An 18,317-nucleotide genomic window follows, 5' to 3' on the forward strand; every position below is an offset into this window, starting at 1 on the left:
GCTGTCTGCCCACCGTCTGTCTCCTCACAGGTGTTTCCTTGAGCAAATCCTTACACATCTTAGTGTCTGCATCTTGGAGGATCTGGATGAGGACGGGAAGTGTGGGACGCAAGCCCCGCAAGGACAGGACAGATTTCCCTTGCGGTAACCTCCAGCCGAGAGAGTTTTTTACACACAAGTAACTTGTCCTCTGTAGTCGCCAGACAACACAAACCACATACCTCAGGGCTTCCCTTTTGACTAGGCTGCCAAGAAAGTCATAGGTGGATTCGAGTCCAGTCTCAAACATTAGCTCCTGTCAAGAAACTGGGGCCTCTTCTCTTGCTTCCTCTTTGTTGCCTCAGCTTTGTGTTTTATTAAGTGTTTATCTTAATTGTCTTGATTTCGCTTAGATACAGGCTATGTATGTAAACATCACAGATGGTAGCTCCAGTTGAACAATTAAGGCCAAGGTATCCTGTGCCCTGGTGGTCACCAGGCAGCCCCAATCTGGGGGTGATGAGGTGGTAGACACATTATGCGGAGGATAACCGCCATCTCTGAAGCCCCCACTTTCCTCCCAACTCTCAGCTGTCCCTGTGAGACACGTGTCACTGTCCAGGCCTAATTCCCAGATTTCCACTATCTGAAGGTATGCAGGAGATGACAGCCAAGCCTGGACACTCTGCTGAGCAGGACCACAGCTCCAAATTAGCCACGAAGTCGCTTAGCCTGACATGGAGACTGCTCCAAGGCGCCCTCCCATGCAGCCACCGCTGCCTCGCATGAAGGTTTCATGGGTTAATGCAAGATGAGTTATTTGTAAAGTAATTGTTTTGACTTTCTTCCTCCCCCAACCTCCTCCCTTCAACTTTTTATTCCTTCTTTTCTTTATTCCTCCTCTTCTCTCTCCTTCCCTCACCCTTTTCTTCCTTCCTTTGCCCCTTCGTCCTCTTAGTGTGAACTACATAAAACGACTTAAACCAGTGATGATTCTGCTCTGCCTCTGCCCTCTGCCTCTGCCTCTGCCCTCTACCTCTGCCCTCTACCTCTGCCTCTGCCTCTGCCCTCTGCCTCTGCCTCTGCCCTCTACCTCTGCCTCTGCCTCTGCCTCTGCCTCTGCCCCTGCCCTCTGCCTCTGCCTCTGCCCTCTGCCTCTGCCTCTGCCTCTGCCTCTGCCCTCTGCCTCTGCCTCTGCCTCTGCCTCTGCCCTCTGCCTCTGCCTCTGCCCTCTGCCTCTGCCTCTGCCTCTGCCCTCTACCTCTGCCTCTGCCTCTGCCTCTGCCTCTGCCCTCTGCCCTCTGCCTCTGCCTCTGCCTCTGCCTCTGCCCCTGCCCCTGCCCTTTGCCTCTGCCTCTGCCCTCTGCCTCTGCCCCTGCCCTCTGCCTCTGCCTCTGCCTCTGCCTCTGCCTCTGCCTCTGCCCTCTGCCCTCTGCCTCTGCCTCTGCCTCTGCCCCTGCCCCTGCCCTTTGCCTCTGCCTCTGCCCTCTGCCTCTGCCCCTGCCCTCTGCCTCTGCCTCTGCCTCTGCCTCTGCCCTCTGCCTCTGCCTCTGCCTCTGCACCCCCTCACACACATGCTTCAGAGAAAAATGGAGAAGTTGCCAGTAAGGCCCTGGAAACAATCTCAAGCAAACGTTGTTTTTTGAAAGCTGGAGCAGACCCATCCTTTGGCCCTTGGCTGGCTTGTTGACACCGTCTGTTCGGGCTTGTGTATTATTTTCTGAAAAAAAACGAACTAGTTGCTGAGATAGAAGAACCAGGAAATTTGTATAAAAAGTTGTGCCCTTGGCACCTCTTGCAAGTTCTGTTGACTCTGGGAGTGACTCTGACATGGGACTATGGCAGGGGCAGGGAAACAGCTGGCCCAGGATGCAGTGTGGCCTCTCTTTTCTCCAACCCACCTTTTCTGTCTTCACTGGGTTCTATTCCGTGCCTGATCCTGGAGACCCCCAGTTATCTAACTAAGCTGAACTGGGTTGTCCAAAAGAGAGACATAGTGAAAGTTAATGTTCTCAGTTCAAGGAAGCTAGACTCCTCAAGGCCAGGAGAGAAGAGGGTCATGGGTCACAGGGCAAAGGGCAACTGAGCACCAAATACTGTATCTTTGGATGCCACACAAAACCTCCTCAGCCAGCTTTAACCGGAGCACAGCAATGACTCCCAAAGAAGACTCCATCTCCTGTTAGGGCCATACAAGCTTGCCAGCTGGTTCTGGAGGACCAAACAGAAGATTACAGCCTCTTCCCAGTGTCCAGGTCTTGTAAGTTCAGCTCCAAGGAGGAAGATCACACCATAAAGGGATAACAGTAGAATCCATATTGACCATGGTATTGCTAAATATTACAATTATGCATCATCAACATCATCATCATTTTTGGCTTTTCTCTGTGTAGCCTTGGCTGTCCTGGAACTCACTCTCTAGACCAGGCTGGCCTTGAATTCACAGAGATCTGCCTGCCTCTGCCTCCCAAGTGCTGGGATTGAAGGAGCGTGCCACCACTGCCTGACACACTTCAAGACAATGCTGACCTCTCGTCAGGTCAAGGTAGATGGGAAGACTGCATTTCCCAGACTTCCTTGCTGTTAGAGAAGAGCTGTGCAACAAATTCTGACCAATGGAATGTGATGGAAGTGAAGGCAGTCATTTGCAGGTATAGAATTCCCTGCACTCTACCCATCCTGTTCCCACTCAGCGGTGGCCTTGGAGGACACATGTTGGAGATGATGGTGCCACAAGACTGAGTCCTCAGACCCCAGAAGACTGCTTAGAGCTCAGGCGGGACTGTGATAACGAGTGGAGTGAATATTGATGTGCTATTCTGAGATTCGGAGTCATTTGTTACAGCAGCTAGCACATTCCTTGACTGACTCATAGGTAATACCAAATACTTCCCAACGTGTAATGTATGTGATTCTGAACAAGAGTCCTGCAACGCTGGCAGGTCAGATGTTATTCTGGTTTATAGATTCCAGGTCTTGTCCAATTTTGCTTCTCTAACTACGAAATGTCACACTTACGGGAACCCTACGGAGGCTGGAGAGATGGGTAAATGGTTAAGAGCACTAGCTGTTCTTTCAGAGGACCAAGGTTCAATTCCCAGCACCCATAGGGTGGCTCACAACCACTGTAATTCCGGTTCCCTGGGATCCAGCATTCTCTTCTGGTCTCTGTGGGCACTGGACACTCACAGGGTGTGCACATACACATTGAGGCAAAACATTCACACACATAAAGCAAAAGCTTCTAAAAAGTAGAAGCAATCATCTTCTAATGGGATGTTAGAGCACCCCCCTTCCCGTTTTATAGGGGGGGTGATGAGGCTCATGGGGAAGGTCACTTACTCCAGGCCACAGAGCTGTTAGAAATAGAAGGAGCATGGTGAAACGCTCTCCTGCACACTTGTGACCTTCCAAATAAGCCAGGCCCAGCAAGACCCATTGAAGGTTCTCTCCCATGGCAGAATCTAAGTCTAAAGGAGTATGTGTGTGGGAGACAGAGGCAGGGCGGGTATAAAGGGAACTGTGAGAGGGAGGGAAGAGCTCCAGCAGGCGTGAGGGGGGAGACAAGAGTAGATAGTGGAACATACATGAACATACATGAACATATATGATGTGGGAGCAGCTGGAGAAACTTCATGGGTTCTGCTTCAATTTTAAGAACTTGGTAACAAGCTTTAGCAGTTATTTGTTTGTTTTGTTTTGGGGGTTTTGGGGGGGTTCAAAACAGGGTTTCTCTGTGTAGCCCTGGCTGTCCTGGACTCACTTTGTAGACCAGGCTGGCCTCAAACTCATAGAGCTCCGCCTGCCTCTGCCTCAGAGTGCTGGGATTACAGGCGTGCGCAGCCACAGCCACGCCCAGCTGCCTCAGCAGTTCTTATCCACTGTCCAGCTCAACAGCCTGCAGGCAGCTGAGAATGCACCTAAGTGAATGCTTGTCCCTTTCTCAAGGTATTCTCACACTCAGGAGGGCGTCGCAGCCCCTGGCTAGGGAGATGGTCCCTCTTGGCCTGGAAACACTCTCACTCACAGTTGGCTTTCCTCCCTGGACACGCCCTCCCCCAGCCCCACACACTGACCTGAACTCTCCATGAAGCCTATCCGGTTTGGGGAGGATGTGGCTGTCTCAGGCGGCAGAGTGGAAAGCAGAACAAACGGCACTTTCTAGAGAGATGCAAAATAAGAGGCAGCTTGTTAGTGTGAGTGGTGGGGGGTGCAGAAAGCGCGTGCAGGACACTCCCCACCCCCAGCTGAGAACTCCGGGCAGCGAAGATGGGGCGGCTACGTGAGCATTCTAAACAGTAATAGCAGATGGAGGACAGAAGGAAACCAGACCTCCAGTAAGAACCATCTAGCAAGAGGCTGGAGAGATGGCTCAGTGGTTAAGAGCACTGACTGCTCTTCCAGAGGTCCTGAGTTCAATTCCCAGGAACCACATGGTGGCTCACAACCATCTACAATGAGATCTGATGCTCTCTTCTGGCCTGCAGGTGTACAAGCAGGCAGAACACTGTATACATAATAAATAAATCTTAAAAAAAAAAAAAGAATTGTCTAGCAATGAAATTTTTGCTTTCTCCATTCTCCTACAACCAGCCTGGCATGATGCCAACCCAGCAGTCTTTGAAAGAGAGGTTAGAAGTTGGGGGTGGAGGTGGGGACACCTGAGAGATGACTCAGTAGTTAAAAGCACCTCCGTCTCGTTCACAGGACCAGAGTTCAGTTCCTGGTATCCATGTTGGACACCTCACAACCTCCTGTAATGAGTCAGGTTTCAGGGGATCTAATGAGCTGCATGGGCACCTGCACTCACATGCATGCTCACAACCACACACAACCACACACATACACATATATATACACACATACACACACATACACAACCACACACACATACACACACATGCACACACATACACAACCATATACACATATACATACATGCACACACATACACAACCACACACACATATACACACATACACACACATGCACACATACACACACATGCACACACATACACAACCACACACATACACAACCATACACATACACACACAACCACACACACATACACAACCACACACACATATACACACATACACAACCATACACACACACACACTTAAAAATGAAACCTTTACAAAGAGAAAGAGCCCTCTGTTTCTTGTCTGGGCTGCAGAAAAAAGCTCTTTAAACTGGGGAGATGAGCAACTCTTTCTGCTGTAGCCCCAGGCACTCCTCCAACAGCATAGAGCAGCGGTGTTGGGTGTGAAGGTGCCAGGGAGTCAGAGGAAGGGAAGCACACTTCTCCACCTAGAGTGTTGTGTCTGTGGTCCCAAGGGCGGGAGAGGAATCTCTGCTACCTTTTCTGTCTGCCAGAGGATCAACAACAAGGAACAAGCCAGATGAATACTAATAAACTGATAGACCTCCAGAGGCAACAAAAACTACACTAAATGTAAGTGGTCTAAACTCGCCAGGAGAAGGATGTTGGAATGAATAATATAAAGGAAGTTTTTGGGGGTTGCTTGTTTTAAAATAGGATCTCACTATGTAGCCCAGGCTGGCTTCTAATTAGTTACGTGCCCCAGGTTGACCTCAGTCTTGCAGCATCCTCCTGCCTCTGCCTCGTGTGTGCAGTGAGTACAAGAACGCGTCACCACGCCCAGCTTGGATAACATAAAGGGAAGCGTAGTTAATTCCATGTATTCTACAATAAATTGGCTTCAGGGACAATGGTTTAAATAAGCCAGAAACAAACAAAAAAGGTATATCATGAAAACACCAAGAAAAATAAAGTCAAAAGTCCAGGTGACTATATACATATGTATTTATACATAGTTTGTGTGTTTTTTTTTTTCAAGACAGGGCTTCTCTGTGTAGCCTTGGCTGTCTTGGACTCACTTTGTAGACCAGGCTGGCCTCGAACTCACGGAGATCCACCTGCCTCTGCCTCCTGAGTGCTGGGATTAAAGGCGTGCGCCACCACGCCCAGCATCAGGTGACTATATTAATATAAGATAAAGTACATATCAGAGGAAGAAATTAGTTAGGAATAAAGAGGGACATTATAATATGATAAAGACTCAACTCATGAGGAAGATGTATATAATCATGTGTGTGTGTGTGTGTGTGTGTGTGTGTGTGTCTGTGGGGCTTCAAAAATCCATGAAAAAATACATAGTACAATTAAAGCATAAGTGGAAAAATCCACAATTAGAGTTGGGAATTTCAGCATCTCTCAGGAGCCGACAGGCAAGAAGAAGAAAAATCAACAAGAATAGAGAGATTGGGGTGGAGATGTGGCTCAGTGGGTGTGAGCTCTGGCTGCTCTTGCAGAGGACCTGGATTCAGTTCCTAGCACCCACATGTCAGCGCATCGTGTCTAACTCCAGTTTCAGGAGATCTGACACCCTCTTCTGACCTACACAGGCCCAAGGCATGCATGCAGTGGTCATGTATAACATGCAGGGAAAACGCTTATACACATAAAATAAAATGAATAAATCTTAAAAATAAAATAAATTAAAACATATCTCTTCACAAAAGATTATAGAGGCATCAAATAACAGTACCAATCAACTGACCTTAATAACATTTATAGAACCTTATAGGTGATCATCACTGTGTGAAAATTATTTTCAAATGCCCATAATATGTCCAGCAGGTTAAGTCAGGAACAGGTTGTTAAAAACCTTAACAAATTAAAAATAGTTGAAACAATACAAAGTAAGTTCACAGACACTGAAATAAAAAGCATAACTTTTTAAACATCTCCAAGGATATAAAGGAGTAGATTTCTTTTAGAATGTTTGTATAAGGTTTATTTATAGCGTACACGTGGAGGGAGGGTGCATTGCTCACAGTATCCAGAAGAGGTTTTAGATCCCTGGGAGCTGGAGTTACAGGTGGTTGTGGACCCCACAGTGGGGTGCTGAGAACCAAGCTTGGGCTCTCTGCAGAGAACAGCAAGTAGCTGCCGAGCCATCTCCCCAGGCCACCAGCGTGTTTCTAAATCATACATGAGATCAGAAAACAGGACACAAAGGAACATTTCCCAACTCATTTCATAAGTCTCTTACTATCCTAACACCAAAACCAGACAAAGACAGTACAAAAAAAGAAGAAATGAAAAAAATATCTCTTATACACACATATGAAAAAAACCCTCGACCAAGCATTAGCAATGTATAGACAGTACTACACAATGGCTTGACGGATTTATCCCAGGCCTGAAATGCTAGTCCAACATTTGACAACCAATCAATGTAATGTACTATGGTAAAGACAAAAATAAATAAATCAATCAATAAATCACACGATGCTATCAGTTGACAGCATTTGACAGTTTCAGTAGTCATGGTGACAAAAGCGCACAGAAGATTAGGAGCATGGGGGGGCTTTGTGAATCTGATAAAGAGCATCTGACAGCGCCACAGCACGGAAGCCAGGTGTCCATCTGCTGCCACCGTTGCTATTCAACTTGACATTAGACATCCTTACCAGTGTAACACAGAGGAAAGCAGGCAGGCATATCAGCTTGGTGCACTTGGAGGGAACTGCTGAGCTAACGCCAGTCTGAGGTGTATGTGTGGGAAGGAGGAAATAGAAGTGCAGGTAACAGGACTCTATCTGCAGCCATTGTGATACTTAAAATGACTGATATCATACAAATCATTGCAGGTTTAGAAAACATCAGAGCAACACACACACACACACGCGCGCACACACACACACACACACACACACACACACACACACACACACACACACACACACTTAGGGTAAGTAGAATGTCTCAGTAGGTAAAAGTGCTTGTTGCCAAAACCAATCGCCAGACCAGAATTTAGTTCCCAAGCCTGGACTATGAAGCCAGCTCAGTGGGAGCGGTGGTTTGAACTTGGAATGTCTCCCATAGGCTCAGATACTTGAACACTTGGTCCCCAGCTGGTGTCGCTGTTTGGGAAGGTTTAGGAGGAGCTGCCTCCTGGAGGACGTATCTCCCTGGGGGTGGGCTTTGAGTGTTTATAGCCTGGCCCCACCTCCGGCTCACTCTCTCTGCTTCCTGCTTGTGGTTGAGGATGGGAGCTGCTGCCATGTCTCCCCACCAAGCTAGACTCTTACTCCGTTGGAACCTTACGCCCAAATAAACTCTCTCTTCTCTAAGTTGTTTTGGCCATGGTGTCTTATCACAGCAAGAGAAAAGTAACTAACACAGCAGGTAGGTTGCCAACAAAACTGCCAACCCGTGTTTGAGTCCCCGGAACCCACGAGGTGGCAGAAGAGAATCAACTCCCACGTATCCTCTGGTCTCCATAGACGCACAGTGACTCACATGCGCACGTGCGCACATACAATAAATAGAATGTAATAAATGCCATGCCTCTCTCCCTCCCTGAGTGAGAGGAACTGCTAAACTAAGTCCCAGGCCAGCCAACGCTACGTACTGAGACCCTGACTCAACAAGAAAACAATTCTTGGACATGGACCTGGACACTGGCGACACAAGCTATTCAAGAGGAGGCTGTTGTTGCCTAGGAGTTCAAGGTCAGCCTGGGTGACAGAGCAACACTTTGCCTCAGATACAAAAGCAAACAACAGCTGAGCGGTGGTGATGCACACTTTAACCCTGGCACTTGGGAGGCAGAGACAGGCCGATCCGAGTTCAGGACCAGCCTGGTCTACAGGTTGAGTTCTAGGACAGCAAGAGCTAAACACAGAAACCCCATCTTTAAAAAACAAAACAAAACAAACAACAGAGAAGGTATTGACATGGGAATGTATTGTGAAAAAGCAAGCATAAAAACTCAGCTGTTTAGGGAAAACTCAGATGTTTAGGGAGTTCCTGTATGAGGGAAGGAGATAACAATGGCAGATTATCGGGGAGGGTGGACAGGCTGGGCACAGGGAGAACTCCGGTTCTGACCTCACAGCCACAGTGCTGAGGCCAAGAGAAGCTTCTTACATGAGATACAAGAAGCCAGGTTGCCATGCTCTCATTCATTTTCCCCCAAGTGGATGCTGGGAGTAGCCATACCTTAATATAAGCCTCTGCCCAGCAGTTCCAACCCACACCATCTCATGCTGTGTGTGGCAGTTCCCCCACACGCCTCCCAGTTCCCCCACAGGTCTCCCAGTTCCCCCACAGGTCTCCCAGTCCCCCCACATGCCTCCCAGTTCCCCCACAGGCCTCCCAGTCCCCCCACAGGCCTCCCAGTCCCCCCACAGGCCTCCTAGTCCCCCCACAGGCCTCCCAGTTCCCCCACAGGTCTCCCATTCCCCCCCCCACAGGTCTCCCAGTTCCCCCACAGGTCTTCCAGTTCCCCCACAGGTCTCCCCAGTTCCCCCACAGGTCTCCCAGTTCCCCCACAGGTCTCCCAGTTCCCCCACAGGTCTCCCAGTTCCCTCACAGGTCTCCCAGTTCCCTCACAGGTCTCCCAGTTCCCCCACAGGTCTCCCAGTTCCCCCACAGGTCTCCCAGTTCCCCCATAGGTCTCCCAGTTCCCCCATAGGTCTCCCAGTTCCCCCCCAGGCCTCCCAGTTCCCCCACACGTCCCCCAGTTCCCCCACACGCCTCCCAGTTCCCCCCCAGGCCTCCCAGCTTCCCTTCTTGCGCTGGTAGTCCTTTGATTAAGGCTCTCTGTGCACTCTTTCTGGTCTTCCTGCAAATTCCACACTCCTTGTCCTACCTGAAGTCTGCCTGATGTGGCCCCAGTGCATCTCCCCAGCTTCCTCTCCCCTTGCTCACCAGGTTCTCACCTATTGGGCGGCTTTCACTTGCCAGCCTCAGTCTTACTTCAGGGCCCTTGCACACTTCTGCCTGGAGCATCTACCCTCTAGTTTCCCCCACAGCTGGCTCCTTCTTAACATCTGGGTCTCATTTTAAAGACTTTTAAAATGTCTGTGTACCGTATGAATTTTTGTGTACCACATGTGTGTAGGTCCCTGGGGAGGTCAGATCCTCAGGAGTCTGAGTTCTGGGCAGCTCTAAGCCACTAGGTGTGGGTGCTGGGAACCAAAGCTGGGTCCTCTGCAGGAGAAACAACTGTTCTTATCTCCAACCATCTCTCTAGCCCTCAAGACCCATTTTTTTTTTCTCTTCCAGACAGGGTTTCTCTGTGTAGCCTTGCCTGTCCTGGACTTGCTTTGTAGACCAGGCTGGCCTCGAACTCACATTGATCCGCCTGCCTCTGCCTCCCAAGTGCTGGGGTTAAAGGTGTGCGCCACCATGGGTCACTTCCTCAAAGAGGTATTTTTTGACATCCTATGCAAGATAAATCTTGCACAAACTTTGATTCAATTATAGCATCTGGAGTTTTCCTGCATCCTAACTTCTTCCTTTTCCTCTTCCTCCTCCTCCTTTCCTATTTTTCCTCCTTCTCCTTCCCTTTTCTTCTTCCATCTCTTTTTCCCTTCTTCCTTCTCCTCCCCTCTCCTTCCTCTTCCTTCTTCTTCCCTCTTATTTTCTTCCTCCTCTTTCTCCTCCCTCACCCTCCTCCTTCCTCTTCCTCTTCCTCCTCCCTTCCTCCTTCCTCCTCCTCCTCCTTCTCCTTCCTCCTCTTTCTTCTTTGCTAATAATCAGAATTTGAACTAAGCACCAGCGGAGCAGCAGCACTGGTGCCGAGTGGACAATGAGTATAGATTATAGCTGTGTGACGAGTGGGTAAAGGTGGGAAATCCTGCTACAGGTCACAGGTCAATGAATGAGAGAACGGGGCTAAGCTCAGCTCTCAGGTGCAGTCACGGTCGCCTCCCCTGCCTTCGTCACTCCTCCTGACCCGTGCAAGCCTCACAGAGCCACTTCAGGTGAGGTGAACTCTCAGGTGAGTCAGCTTAGAACGAACATAAGATAAAGTCAAAGGAAAAGAAATCTAGTCCAATTTTAAACAGAAAATAACCTTTGGCTGGGTGTGGCAGCACATGCCTCTAATTCCAGCAGCCAGGAGGCTGAGGCAGGAGGATCCCTGTGAGTTCCTGTTTAGGAAGTACCAGGGCAGCCAGAACTACATAGGGAAACCTTATCTCAAACAAACAAGCAAACAACACAAACAAACAAAAGAACACTAAGCAAAACAAAACAACATTAACAAAACAAAGCTCAGAGGCATTAACCATCCCTGCCAAAAAGTCTCATTTGTGCGTTTATTCACGGAAAAGCTGGGGCATCATCGTTTAGTGGTTTCTCTGAGAGTTTTGTCAGGATCTCACTGGTCTATGTTGTGGGCAACAGTGAAGAGTGTGGGGGATGCTGTGAGATACAGACTTGTCATTAGGGACTACTGGTCTACCACTTGTTTCTTTCTTATTATTGTATGGGGTATGTGTATGTGCATGTAACCGCGCATGTAGAGGTCAGAAGACAACTTTATGGAGTCAAGTCTCTCCTTCCACTTTTACATGGTGGGTGGTTTTGAGGAGACCCTCCCCCAGGGTCTCCCCCCACCCCCAACAAGACCCCAGTTTGCTTGACTAGACCAACTCCACAACAGGCTTCAGGTTTTCACTCTGATCAACTAGGCCAAGTTTCTAACAATTCCTGGAAAAACCACAACTCATGGGCAGTTCATGGCAGCTCATGAGCTCACAGGTCACAATGACCAGATGCTACACTTTCACTACTTCATGGCCTTGGTAAAGAACACAGTTGGCCCTCTCCAATCAAATTAAAGGCCAACTCCTGAGTGAGAGCCACAACCTCAGTGACTCAAAAAGTCCCCAGTAACCAAACAAACAGCCAATCCTAAATCCCCTCAGGTACTCTGACTCTCTTCTGACCAATCAATTAAAGTTTGTCACAAATTGCTCTGACTGTCTACAACATGAGCCTGAGTGCTCATTTTGGGGCACCCTCTAGAGGAGAGAAGCGATACCAGCAAGCTGGAATAAAAATGTTCTTTGCTTTCTCATACTCCCTTAGGGTCCTTCTTCAACAGATCACTCGGACCCTCACAGTTTGAACAGGTATAACCCCCGTAGACTCACGTGTGTGCCACAGACTTACGGGAGGTATGGCGTTGTCGAAGGAAGGGTGTCACTGTGGAGGCGGGCTTTGAGGTGATACACGCTCAAGTTACACCCGGTGTGACACACAGTCTCCTTCTGCTGCCCGTGGATCAATTTGTAGAACTCTCAGCTCCTCCAGCACCACGTCTGCCTGCACCTGCCAGGCTTCCCGCACGCTGCCAGGCTTCCCGCACGCTGCCAGGCTTCCCGCACGCTGCCAGGCTTCCCGCACGCTGCCATGCTTCCCGCACGCTGCCATGCTTCCCGCACGCTGCCAGGCTTCCTGCACACTGCCAGGCTTCCTGCACACTGCCAGGCTTCCCGCCGTGACGGTAATGGACCAAACCTCTGAACCCGTAAGCCAGCCCCAGTTCGATGTCTTCCTTTACAATAGTCGCCATGGCCATGGCGACTTCACAGCAATGAACCCCTAACTAAGACACGTGGATCCCAGAGACCAAACTTGGGCAGTCAGGCTTGCACAGCTAGTGTGCCTTACCACTGAGCCACCTTGCCGGCCCAATGTGTAACTTTTTAATGACCGCAGTTTACCTCCATTTCCCCAAGAACTCTTCAAACAGGGCTCTTACACTGCCAGTCCACCACTTAGCCGCTAAGAAGATCTCGCAGCCCTGATAGCCACAGCACATTTGTGTTGGCTAACTTTTGTCAATCTGATTGGGCTAAGAGATGCCCAGGTGGCTAAGACATTGCTCCTGGGTATGTCTGTGAAGGCGGGTGTTAGTCAGCCTTCCAGTACTGTAAGAAAGTACCTGAGGAAATTAACTTATGAGCAGGAAAGGTCTGTTTTTATCTAACGACTTAGAAGGTTTCAGCCCCTGGGTCCTCACTGCCCTGCTGTTAGGGATGAGGCAGTTCATTATGGCTAAAGCAAAACCGCCAACTTCACAATCCAGAGAGCAAGAGACAAAGAGGAAGTACCGTGGTGTGGTGAAGCACACCTGCAATCCCAGCACTCAGGAGCTGAGGCAGGCGGCCACAAGCCCAAGGTTAGCTCTGAGCTACCTGGCAAGCCCTGGGAGGAGGAGGAGGAGGAGGAGGAGGAGGAGGAGGAGGAGGAGGAGGAGGAGGAGGAGGAGGAGGAGGAGGAGGAGGAGAGAGGAAATAGCCTGGATGCCACACTCCTTAGAGATTCTACCATCTTCCAATAGCGCCCCCTGCAGGTCAAAGCCTTTAACACACGAGGTTCTGGGAGGCGTATTTCTCTACGTGACTAAAGGACTCATTAAGAAGATCTGCTCTCACCTGTGTGGCTGGGCAGCGTCCAAGCCCTTGATTGCCTAAACAGAACCAAGTGCCAGAGTTAGGGTCTATTCGTTCTTGCTACCTGAGCTGGAAGCCTAACTTTTCTGCTCTTGACATCAACACTCCTGGTTTTCAAGCCCGATTCTGATAAAAGCTCACACTACTGGCTTCCTTGCTCCCTGGGCCTTTGGAATCAGACTACAACTCCGTCATGAGCTTCCTTGGGTTTTTAGCTTGCTGAGAGCGGACTGTGGAACTCCTTGGCCTCCAAAAAATCCTCAAAAAAGCGGTGTGCTTCCTACACATCTGTCCACGCCCCACTGGCTGTTCCTCCAGGGCACGCTGACTTGAGTGGTGCTGACTGCTGACTTAACCAGTTCCCCTTTTTCATAGATTCACATGGTGGCAGCGGGAAACACAGGCACAATCCTTTTCCTACTAAATGGGTAAAATTCACTTTTTGCATAAAAATCCCTACATGTCTTCAAAATCTGAAGGCACAAATGACTCTAATGCAAAAGGCAAGATCTTTCTCAACTATCCGCTAGCCCATCCATTTCCTTCCCCAGAAACATCCCCTCAAACTTAAAAAAAAAAAAATTGCAGCCATGGCCAGCATTGAAAAGTCAGATTTAGACCAGGTGTGATGGCGCACAGCTTTAATCCCAGCAGTCGGGAGGCAGAGGCAGGCGGATCTCTGTGAGTTCGAGGCCGGCCTGGTCTACAAAGCGAGTCCAGGACAGCCAAGGCTACACAGAGAAACCCTGTCTCGGGAAAAAAAAAAAATAAGAAAGAAAGAAAAGGAAAAAGAAAAAAGTCAGATTTAACGCACATATCAAAATCTGAACTTTTATTTAAAGTAAGGGACTGGAAGCTCTGACAACACTGGGCCCACAGTTCCACGTGCCAACCGCCAAGTGATGATGAAGTACGGTTGTTCCTCTTGAAAGCCATGTGCTCCCTGCGGTCTCAGCGACACCCCTCCCCCACTGCAGGAAAATATCTGAGCCCCTGCTGAGGAGCTCCAGCAGCCAGGCTGCTTCACGTTTTGCCTCTGGTTCCCCCTACAGCTTTGCCTGGTTACCCCTCTTCAGCTCCTCTGGGTGCTACCCGCTGTGTTCCCTACAAGGGGTGCTCTGATCTTCAGGCTGGGCCGCTGGCCTCTCCACACCTCCACACAGCAGCGCTTCAGGACTCCAGAGCGGTTGAGGCTAAATCTCCACAGCCCTGGGGCCTGAGATCAGACACCTGGAGAAACTGAGAAGCCGATGCCACCGAGAAAGCAGCAGCGCCTGTGGCCTCAGTTACAGCTGCCGCTGACAGGGAACTCAGCGGGAGAGGGCCGTGTCTAACTGGAGCTAGTCTGGGAGCTCTGCATCCTTCTCTGTGGCAACGGTGTATAAACTAGCCATTCCTCTGAGGCAGGGAGCTTTACGTGCTCTGACACGGCCAGCCAGGGAACAGAACTAGAAATCTGACATGTTAGTATAAGGTCATAGTTTAGTTAAGGAAAGTTGTTTCTTGTTCAAGTCTGTGTAAACCCCTTAGGGCATGAGTTAATAGGCCCTTCCCCGCCCCCCATGTCTCTATAGGCCCTTCCCCGCCGCCCATATCTCTAACTGTCAAACTGGCAGTTCTAGCCTATGTCTCAAAGGCCACCCCTAGCCCCTCAGTGAGGCCCCTCCCAGATATGCTAATTTTAGGTGGAAAAAGCTGAACAAAAACCCACCAATCCCTAAGCTTCCCCCAAGCTTAGGACTTGAAATCCCACCAATCCTCACTCTGGAAATCTCTGCTTGAGAAAGCACCGCCTCCTCAAAAAATCCTATATAAAGGCTGTGTTTGTTCAGTTCTCTGCTGGCTTCACCTGGGAGCAGACGCAGCTGTTCCTACATTTGTCTCTCTTCTTTCAGATTTATCCCTTCAATAAATTTCCTCCCTGGTGTGACTCTCTCACACACACACCGGGAGCTGCAACATCTCTGCTGAGGAGGCTTCCTCTCAAAGCTGTGTGGTTCCCGGGCTCCCGTGTCTCAGGCTGTTCTTCCCTTGGGACACTGTTCCACCTCAGAGCTGGGATACCTTCCCAGGCCTCAGAGTTGTGGGTTTCCTGGACACATTCCCACCTGATGAGGAAGGCCAACACCCAGCTGTGACATCCACAAGGCAGAGGCCTTGGCAGTGCAGTACCACCACAGAGAACTGGTGGCTCACTCATGCTGCCTGCTTAGTTCTTGGTGAGGTCTCATGGCCAGATAAAAGCTGTGTCTGTGACTTAAGGCTCAGTACTTAAAAACAGTACTAAACCGGGCAAGTTGTACACGCCTTTAATCCCAGCACTCAGCGGGAAGCAGAGGCAGGTGGATCCCTGTGAGTTTAAAGTCAGCCTGGTTTACACAGTGAAAGCCTGTCTCAAAAAGAAAGAAGGGCTGGGCGGTGGTGGTGCACACCTTTAATCCCAGCACTCAGGAGGCAGAGGCAGGTGGCTCTCTGTGAGTTCGAGGTCAGCCTGGTCTACAAAGCAAGTCCAGGAAAGCCAAGGCTACACAGAGAAACCTGTCTTGAAAAAACAAACAAGCAAGCAAGCAAACAAACAAAACAAAACCCCAAAAGAAAGAAGGAAGGAAGGAGGGAAGGAAGGGAGGGAGGAAGGAACAAAAGAGAAAGAGAAGATGAGAGAAAAAAGCCAAGGTAATTATGGACTGCCTGGTATGCGCGGGGTGTAAGGACTGTCCCATGGTGTCTATGCACACTCTCAGCCTGCACCAACGGCCATCTCCACTTGCACCTGCATCCGATTTATTACACTGTGCTTGTTAACTGTGTGGTTGCCTCCACAAAAGTGCTACTCCCCGGAGCGGGAGCTCTGTTTGGTACAGCACCGTGTCTGTAACGTTGCCTCTCATTGCTATGGCACATAGAACGGCCCTTTAGCAAAACTAAAAGCCTGGTGCTTTGGAAAAACAAGACAGTGTCACCATCCCCAAACAGCTCCGAGGCTAGGAGACAGACATGTCTGCTGGGCACCGCAAATGGTTTAGGAAACAGATTGTACTGGTGCTGAGAACACTGACAAACAAGACAGAGTGGAAGATGGACACCCTGTGGGGGAAGGGCACTGTGCTTTGCCACACTCACCTGGTGTCATCTCTGATGGCTGATATGACTCAGGCTCCATCTTGGGCTTGCAACTCTGGTTGCAACGTCAGGCTATGGTCACGCCACAAAGTGCTGCACAAGACTGACGCTGGCCAGTCGAAGAGCATCTCAGAGTTCAGCCAACATTCCCACCATCTCCTACTTCCCCCAGCGGCCAAAAGTACGCAGCATCCCAGGACAGCGAGATACAGCCAGGAAGACTCCCAGCAGATGTGGCCTGAGGCAGGTACTGTGGCCACTTGCCTTTTGTGCCCTACAGCATCTGTTCTCCGCTTCACTCACTAAGTCATTCCTGACCATCTTAACGTGCCAGGAATGGTCCTTCAGACAAATGTGGAAATGGAGTCTTGGCTGGGACAAGTGGCAGAGACATAGAGCACCTCAGTCATGGTGGCCGAGGTAGGAGGGGTCCCAAGTTCAAGCTGAGTAGTAGAGCAGCTGCCCAGCTTGTCTGAGGCCCTCGGTTGAATCCAAACACTAGGGGGCGGGGAGGATGTTCCAACAGGTAGGTGGATTTATCCACTCACTCAGCTATTCACTGAGCGCTGTCTGTCCTGCACTAGACTCTGGGGACACGGAAATAAAATAAAACTTGGAGTGAGGGTGGAGGGGACAGGCAACAAACTAAATAATTAAATTACATTACATTATATGATTAAATATATAATAAAAGTGGCAGCCTGTACATAAGACACCACTGTTAACTACAGTCACCATGCTGTGGGAATGTCTCCAATAACGTCTTTCCACTCTTCAGTCAACATCTCCTCCTTCCCCACCTCCCCTCAAGTGTATGCGCTGCTTTTATTAAAAGGGCAGTTAGGAGTCTCTCGAGGGGAGGGTCACATACGCATAGGAACCTGGAGGAGTCAAGGCACAGCCACCCGCGACAGAGTCATCTCAAGCCAAGAGAACAGCAGAGGTCAAGTCCTGAGGGAGGAGGGCGGCTGAGGAGTAAGAGTGAGTGCAGCCAGGGAGCCTGATCTGTGGGGACAGGCGGAGGCCGAGAGTCAGTTCTCTGTGGCTTTGTATTTATGAGGGGCTTGGGAGCTTCGCCCCCCCTCCCCAGAGGGTCTCAAAAATGTATAGGGAACATTGCTGGATGATGCCTGTCACCCCAGCATAAACAAATACTATCCAACGTAATGTTTCCTTTCAGGGTAAAAGCTGGGTAGGTTACTTATAGTTGCCCAGAGTCCAGGGTTTCCAAGCTCACAGTTGCCCAGCTGCGGTGCGGTAACCCCTGTGGGTCACATCCACATCGACTACGTGGACCTGGGCAGCAAGGGCAAATGATGAGCGAAGAACCCATTGCTCACTGTCCTGTGTCCTTCGTCGCTAACCATGGACTCTCATGCCTTGTGCGGCACCCCGAGCAGCAGACTAACTGATGAGAAGAACAGGAAGACGCTTCAGCTTTCTTGGGATTGATGAGATGACTCTTTAGGCAAGGGTGGTTGCAGCCAAGTCTGGATACCTGGGTTTGATCCTTGGGACCCATAAGGTGGAAGGGAGAAGCAACTCCTACAAGCTGTCCCCTGATCTCTAGGTGCTTGCTACAGGACACACACACACACACACACACACACACACACACACACACACACACACACACATAATTAAAACAAAAAGATCCCTCATTCTTGACAGATGGGTGAGATCAAAGGAGGAAAATGGACAAAAAAAGAAAAAAAAAGGGAAGGAAAGAGAAAAAGGAGGGACTGGGGCCAAGGGAGCTCCCTTAAGTCCAGAATATTAGCAAGGGACAGCCTTTTGGGCAGGTGCATTTTCGGCAGGCCACAGCCTTGCAGGTGAAACAGGTGGGAAAAGCAAATGGGAGGCCTGGGCCCTTGTCGCCGCTGTGTGATCCTGTCAGAGTTCTGCTGAGATCAGTGCTGAAGGTCTGAAGG

General features: G+C 49.8%; 1 protein-coding gene across 6 annotated transcripts in view; it reads right to left on the reverse strand.

Annotated features, from left to right (window-relative positions):
- PIK3R6 (phosphoinositide-3-kinase regulatory subunit 6) overlaps positions 1–18,317 on the reverse strand; it is a 49,411-nt gene that overhangs the window by 28,957 nt on the left and 2,137 nt on the right. For 4 of the 6 annotated variants that reach the window (XM_084761844.1, XM_084761846.1, XM_084761847.1 and 1 more), the window contains exon 2: positions 4,056–4,140. The exons of 1 other annotated variant lie outside the window; for it this stretch is intronic. Coding sequence is in view for 2 of the 5 variants with exons in the window: in XM_084761842.1 (XP_084617968.1) it covers positions 4,056–4,068 (13 nt within the window). In the remaining 3 variants the exon portion in view is untranslated. Of the gene's footprint in view, positions 1–4,055; positions 4,141–9,668; positions 9,836–18,317 lie in introns of those variants that run through there. One more of the 6 variants, XM_084761843.1, reaches the window with a different exon arrangement.

This window comes from Acomys minous, assembly GCF_964271855.1.
Source record: "Acomys minous genome assembly, chromosome: 16".
Taxonomy (NCBI): Eukaryota; Metazoa; Chordata; class Mammalia; order Rodentia; family Muridae; genus Acomys; species Acomys minous.